At 38.1% G+C, this 7,060-nt stretch overlaps 1 protein-coding gene across 1 annotated transcript in view; it reads right to left on the reverse strand.

Annotated features, from left to right (window-relative positions):
- The window catches only part of ppp2r2d (protein phosphatase 2, regulatory subunit B, delta), a 22,701-nt gene extending 18,428 nt beyond the window's left edge, over window positions 1-4,273 (reverse strand). The window contains exons 1-2 of the mRNA XM_016235984.1: window positions 4,056-4,273; window positions 3,753-3,827 (exon numbers count right to left, since the gene is read on the reverse strand). Coding sequence (XP_016091470.1) covers window positions 3,753-3,827; window positions 4,056-4,065 — 85 coding nt within the window. The 5' untranslated portion in view covers window positions 4,066-4,273. The remainder of the gene's footprint in view (window positions 1-3,752; window positions 3,828-4,055) is intronic.
- Window positions 4,274-7,060: the final 2,787 nt, after the last annotated feature.

The raw sequence follows: 7,060 nt of genomic DNA on the forward strand, positions 1-7,060 counted from the left end.
ATTTTGGGGACAAATTTGTACCCAAAAGTGAGCAAAACCTGACAAAATCGGCAAAAACCTAAATTTGTGGATGTCCTTATTTGTAAAACTGTTATAAAAATAAAGTAAACAACATTTTTTTTTTTTTACTTTTGAAATTGTAAAAATGCTATTTTGACAGCCCTAGTCTGCAGCAGTCATGCTGCGATCGTTTCCGCACGGAGTCTATTTCTGCTGTGCTGCACGCGCTGAAAGTGACAGCGCATTATAGTTAAGAGTGCACATTCAGTTATTTAAGAAGCTGTTCCATTTTACAAAGATAAGCTGATTGGGTGGAATCATGTGTGTGTGTGTACCTACTTAACCATATTTTGGGGACAAATTTGTACCCAAAAGTGAGCAAAACCTGACAAAATCGTCAAAAACCTCAATTTGTGGATGTCCTTATTTGTAAAACTGTTATAAAAATAAAGTAAACAACATTTTTTTTGTTTACTTTTGAAATTGTAAAAATGCTATTTTGACAGCCCTAGTCTGCAGCAGTCATGCTGCGATCGTTTCCGCACGGAGTCTATTTCTGCTGTGCTGCACGCGCTGAAAGTGACAGCGCATTATTCGCGGTAAAAAATAACATGGATTGGCACGGAAATTGAGTAATTACACCAGAAATGCATATAATTAAAGTCTACTGTTTCACAGTCACCACATGGCTTTTTGGCTAGATTTAAAACAAGGAAAAGTGCACTTTTAGATAAACAAGGCACTTGTGGTGGTAGTTAAACAAAGTTATATTTATTGAGTTCAAACGTGAATATGTCTATGAAAGATTGTATTACTGTACTGTGATAAAAGAGAACCACAATGCTGAAAAAGCATTTTCAGAAACAACGTTTGGATTTGAAATCAAAATAATGGATAAATGTCAGGAGCAGACTGCAAACACGTCCTGTACGAAAGCAAAATGAGTGCTTAATACTTCTGCATCGCACATACTGTAAACGCAAAGCAGACGGAGTACGTGTGAACTTGGCGCAAAAAATCTAGTTCAGCATCTGAGGCAACGCCACAAAGAGCTCTATGACCAATGAATGGCAAAAAAAAATCCCTAGACATGTTTTTTTTTAGGGTGAAGTAAAGTGACATGTGGCCAAGTATGGTGACCCATACTCGGAATTAGTGCTCTGCATTTATCCCATCCAAAGTGCACACACCTTGGCGCAAAAAATCTAGTTCAGCATCTGAGGCAACACCACAAAGAGCTCTATGACCAATGAATGGCAAAAAAAAAATCCCTAGACATGTTTTTTTTAGGGTGAAGTAAAGTGACATGTGGCCAAGTATGGTGACCCATACTCGGAATTAGTGCTCTGCATTTATCCCATCCAAAGTGCACACACGGCAGTGAACACACACACACACCCGGAGCAGTGGGCAGCCATTTTGCTACCCATTAGGACTTCCCCCATTCTGCCATATGTCTATTCTAGAGACATTTTGTTACACCTTTACTTAGTGATTACTTTGCCTTATGTCTGTTCTAGAGACATGTTGCAGCTTTTTGATAAAGCTCTAATTGGTTTACTTTTGGAAATACGTTTCAAATTCACACTGAATGCATTTATGACTGCAAAGCATGTCTGTGTGTGTCAAAACCGTGATTAAAATCGAAATCGCAAAACTGATCAAAGAAATCGCGATAGGATTTTTTTGTCCATATCGCACAGCCCTAATGCTGAGCGTGAGAAAGTCAGAGCACATGTAATTCTATGTTTGCATCCTGCAAGAACACAGTCTGAAGGTCTGCTAAAAATACACACAATATGGACAATATTGTTTTGAATCCAAATTCGCATGCATCCTTATCACTACAACTCTAAAAACGCCCATTTCCATAGAATTCCACAGAAAGAAAGAACGATTATCACTCGGAGCAATCACACCTCACAGTCTGGCGAAACAGTGATCTCTAAATAACCTTCTCTTCCACATTAGGGCCACTTGGCTCAGATGATATTGCACCAGTCAACATGTGTCCATTTCCTAGTAATCCGTTAGTGTTTTCATGGAAGAGCAAAGCGGAGAGCTGGAAGAGGCAAAAACATTAACAACCAACTGCCACCATACAAACAACACTCAGCTAAGTTACTAAAAACTTTTGTTTCAACATTAAACTTCCTTACAAATGTCTCTGAACTGAATAAAGTGGCTACATTAAATTGACAAGACACACAACCCTGACATTTTTAACAAAATAATGCAAAAACTAAATAAAAGGCAAACAAGAACGGACAATCTCACAGTAAATCTCAATTTGCTTTCTAAGACTCACAAGCACATCTGTATTCCCAAACCTCCCTGTAAAGCCTCAATGACTGATCTCTGGATGGAGCCGAGCGCACCCTTGGACACGGCACATGGATAATGTGAGCTGGTCGGACCAGTTGGACATGCTTTCCGCCATTTCAAAAGCAGGATGTGCTTCCCTACAGGAGCCCCAGAAAATGGCAAAAATGTTCAGACGCGCCCACCAGCAGACCAATCCATCGATCTGCAATGTGCCATGCTATATTAATACACGTTTTTGGATTTATTACTACTACTGTACTGTTGACTGCCGGTTTGCCAACAATTGTCTTCATGGGATTAAAAACTCAAAAAAATTGTATGACGAATGCTGTGTTCTTTCCCACGCTGCCATATTTCCTACTGAAACAGACATCGTTTTATTTTTAAAAAGCAGCCAATCATGTGCTACTTGTCCGTGATAGTCGGAGTCCAGGCAAAAACTTTTTTTTCTTCTTGAACTGGTCAACTTTTGAGAATTAAGACTATTTTGCATTCGTAACGTCTAGCGGAGAGAAAACATCCAGCATACACATTTGTGTGTTTATTCAATCTTACACTTGAGTTTTTATATTTCGATTACAAAACACATATTTAAGAGTTGTTTTCTCAGTCAAAAATGTCCAATTCTGTAGAACTTACACCAAACTTTACAGGTTTATTCCTATCTATATTCCAAAAGAGATGTTTGTTCATCACATGCTTTATGTACGTAACATTTGATTTCTCAAAACATGGTGAAACATGGTTCATTTTACTGGTATTTTCTGATTTATAGTGATAAAAAGAGATATCCAAATCCCCCCTGTAAAATCTGTCAACAAAACAAAGCAATTTTCGCATGGCTTTATGGAAAGGGATGGAAATTATTGTTATTTTTGTAATTAAGTAGCATAAGGGGGAGTGGCATGCTCATTCCTGAAAGCATTTGATTGGACAACAATTTGGACACGCCTATGAGTGCAACTTCAGTCATCAATATTTTTGCTTTTGTAATAATCAGGATATTATAAAAATGTCTATAAAATGGATAACAAAGTAAGCTGTCTGTGCTGACCCTGTGTCATTCCTTACATCTATTACATTGAATCATTTTACCCAAAGCAACTTAGAAATAAAGAACATCAAAAGCATAGTCATAATTGAGCCAACAATATTTACAGCACTGCAATGCAAAGTTTCAAGCATAAGAGGATCTGTCTATTGACTTCCCTCCACATACAATTTTTTAAAAAGTTTCTTTTTTTTAAGACTAATTGCGATATTTAGGATGAGCGTGTACATTATCATGGATCTTCAACACTCCTGCCTCCATCTCTTCCTAGCATACCTTGTAATGCATGCTTCACTATACACAACTCCTCCAATGTGTTCATCACTCATGCATACTCACCCAAGGGAGTTTAAAACTAATGCAACGCGTTAATTACCTTCTGCAACATCTTCATCTATGGCTCCTTTGACCTGGGAGAAGCACCACTGGAAATCATTGCCTCCACCAACCCCTGCAACAACAACACAAGTGCATTGAAATGCATGCTCAGATCAGCCTCCCAGGAGCATTTCATCACGCAGAACTCCGAGTCCAGCCCGCACGAGCATGCATAGTGAGATAAAGCAGTGGATGAGGGTTTGATTAGTGTCGGTTAAGGGGGCTGGTTTGATGTTTAGGCCGCACTGCTGCCGCTCGCGCCCCCGCCTACCAACACAAATCCCCCGCGCGGCGCGTTTACCTGCCATCATCGCCTGTGCCTGTGCCTGGAGACTTCAGTGCGGCTTATCTTCGAGCTCAGCCGGGCAGTCGGTGTGAACAAGCGCGGAATGAGAGCGAGCGGAGGCGCGCGGGATCTGCCCGTGATTTGGTTTCGCTTCAAGATGGCGCACGCCGCCCGTCGACATGACACAGTGACGTCATTTAACCGAGCGCGCCGTGCGCCCGGCGCGTCCTTGCTGCGCTGAGGTTTGCGCAGACGCTGTGGAAGTTACGCAAATACCAATCGCCCTTGTTTGTTTGTTTGTTTATTGTTTGGATGAATGGATGAGTGACAGGTGAAACGTTTAAGTCTCTCTTGTAAACAGAATATTTTAGTATGTGTCATTTCTAGCTGCAGTTTGGTTAAAATGATGCAAAAACTGTGAAACAGTATGCAATTGTGTACTTAGCATACATAAAATGCTAAATTTGACAGGACAAAGAAGTTAGACATTGCATTGAGAATTTAAAATCTATTTCTGCTACCGGCATTTCCTCCACAACATTAAACAATATTTTGAAATGTGCTGAAAATGACATTTGTTCATGAAGGTTAAGAGAGAAAACGCAAGTGCATAACATTACACAATATTTCTAAAGTGTAAGTAACCTAATTATAATATATATATATATATAGTAGGCCACATACACTTTATAATAAAAATAATATATTTTTAAATTAAATGTATGGAAGTCAGTGGGCACCAGCAACTGTTTGGCTACCAATATTCTTTAAAATATCTTCTTTTATGTTCAACAGAAGAAATAATATTGGAACACACACACACATATATACATACATATGTATATGTAGATTATTTATATATCTATATGTGTGTGTGTGTGTTTCAAATATTTATATTATATTTACATATGTAGGCTATATATATATATATAGCCTACATATGTAAATATAATATAAATATTTGAAACACACACGCACACATATAGATATATAAATAATCTCCATATACATATGTGTGTGTGTGTGTGTGTGTGTGTGTGTGTGTGTGTGTGTGTTTCAAATATTTATATTATATTTACATATGTAGGCTATATATATATATGTGTGTGTGTGTGTGTGTGTGTAATAAGTACCTTACTTATGTTGTGTATTATATTGTAATATTCTTCTCATTCTTCATAAATTTCTCTAATCTTAGTAATTTAGAATGTTTACTGGCATTAACTACTGCTATATTCTGCATTGTTGCACATGACAAAAAATTTTTTGTTGACTTGAAATTCAAATGTCGGGCCCTTCATACATGTATTTTAATGCATTTGAGAGTTTATATTCATAGAGACCTACATCTCAGCAAAGCTGTTCAATGCATTAAATGTTTGAAATTCATTTGAATTTTAAAGGGGTCATATGATGCGATTTCAATTTGTCCTTTCTATTTGAAGTGTTACAAGCTCTTGGTGCATAAAGAAGATCTGTAAAGTTGCAAAGACTAAAGTCTCAAATCCAAAGAGATATTCTTTATAAAAGTTAAGATTCAGCCACGCCTACCTAAAACGTCTTGTTCTAACACGCCCCCACATGCCTACATCACTATGTGGGAAGATTTGCATTACGCCGCCCAAATGTTCACGCAAAGAAAGAAGACGTAACTTTTATTCTCGCTGTAGTATTGTTGTTGCCGCCGCCATGTCGTGAAGGCGCTGTGTGCTTCGTTGTGAAAGTGAAACTATTTTGGTTTGGTCTTCCAAAAGAGGATGATATCTGCTTCATCATGCCTGGAGCTGATCTGTGCTGGTCGCTGAGGAAATACATCAACTTCGCGCTGTGGATCGCCGGATCGGCTTTCACTGTGGACGAAGCGGAGTCCAGCCCGGGGTCGTCACATGTTGTTTCCCCAGGCATCACAGTATGGTAAGGGGCGTAACATTTCCGTCACACGCTTGAGGTATTCGGCCAATCACAACGCACTGGATAGCTGGCCAATCAGAGCACACCTCGCTTTTTCAGACCGATGAGCTTCGTAAAAATCTATGCGTTTCAGAAAGGCGGGGCATAGAGGGGAAACAATAATGTACAGTATGTAGAAAATAATGTGTTTTTTTAACCTTAAACCGCATAAACACATTTCATTACACCAAATACACAAAATAATGTTCTTTTTAGCAGCATCATATGACCCCTTTAAATAAATCCTCAATAAATATAATCTGAAACTATAAGGTCGCCCCTTTTAATCTGTTCTCTGAGTATTATGACAGTATAATTCAGTACAGTGTTTTATTGTTATTGCATAGGTTTGCCACATGGAGGAGCCACTATGTTTGTGTGAGAACAAGAAAGAAGTGTATGTTTGAAAACAGTGGATTTAGGGTTTACAATGGCACAATAATAATTTGAGCAGTCTCTGAGTACTTGTGCATTTACTCTTGTGTTAACCTGTGATTATAACGTCAACACATATCAAAACTCAACAAATAACTGTAAAGCCAATTTAACATTCATATCTATACATTACTTCATGTAGTTTCTTTGAGAAAATCACACTGGGCTCTTAATTGAAGGACATAAATAAAGCATACAGAATAATATCAAATGAATAATTGATCTGTTTGCAAGACCCATGTGGATATGGCAGATGTCTGTAAATCAATGTTTTACAGAGAGCAGTGCAGGACAAAATTAGAGTGTATATCAACAGAGACATCCTGCAAAGGGGATTCATTACCTTGAACCATTATCCCAGCACCAAAACTCATCGTACCGCACTGCTAATGAGAAATAGAATAAGTGAGCAGTGATTTGAAGTACACATGAGGGCTTCTCTAACACATAATTAATGCATAATATGTAATTAATTCACTGATGATTTATTAATTAGCTACTGACCAGCAGTAATCTGCTCTGCTATTCCTGTGTGTCAATCAGAAGATTAGGGTTTGTTTATATTTACATTAACTTTCAACAAAGCTGAAGGATCCTCATGAATATTAATGCATAAATATATTTGTTTTGGACTG

Source organism: Sinocyclocheilus grahami, unplaced genomic scaffold, assembly GCF_001515645.1.
Source record: "Sinocyclocheilus grahami isolate Dianchi unplaced genomic scaffold, SAMN03320097.WGS_v1.1 scaffold477.1, whole genome shotgun sequence".
Taxonomy (NCBI): domain Eukaryota; kingdom Metazoa; phylum Chordata; class Actinopteri; order Cypriniformes; family Cyprinidae; genus Sinocyclocheilus; species Sinocyclocheilus grahami.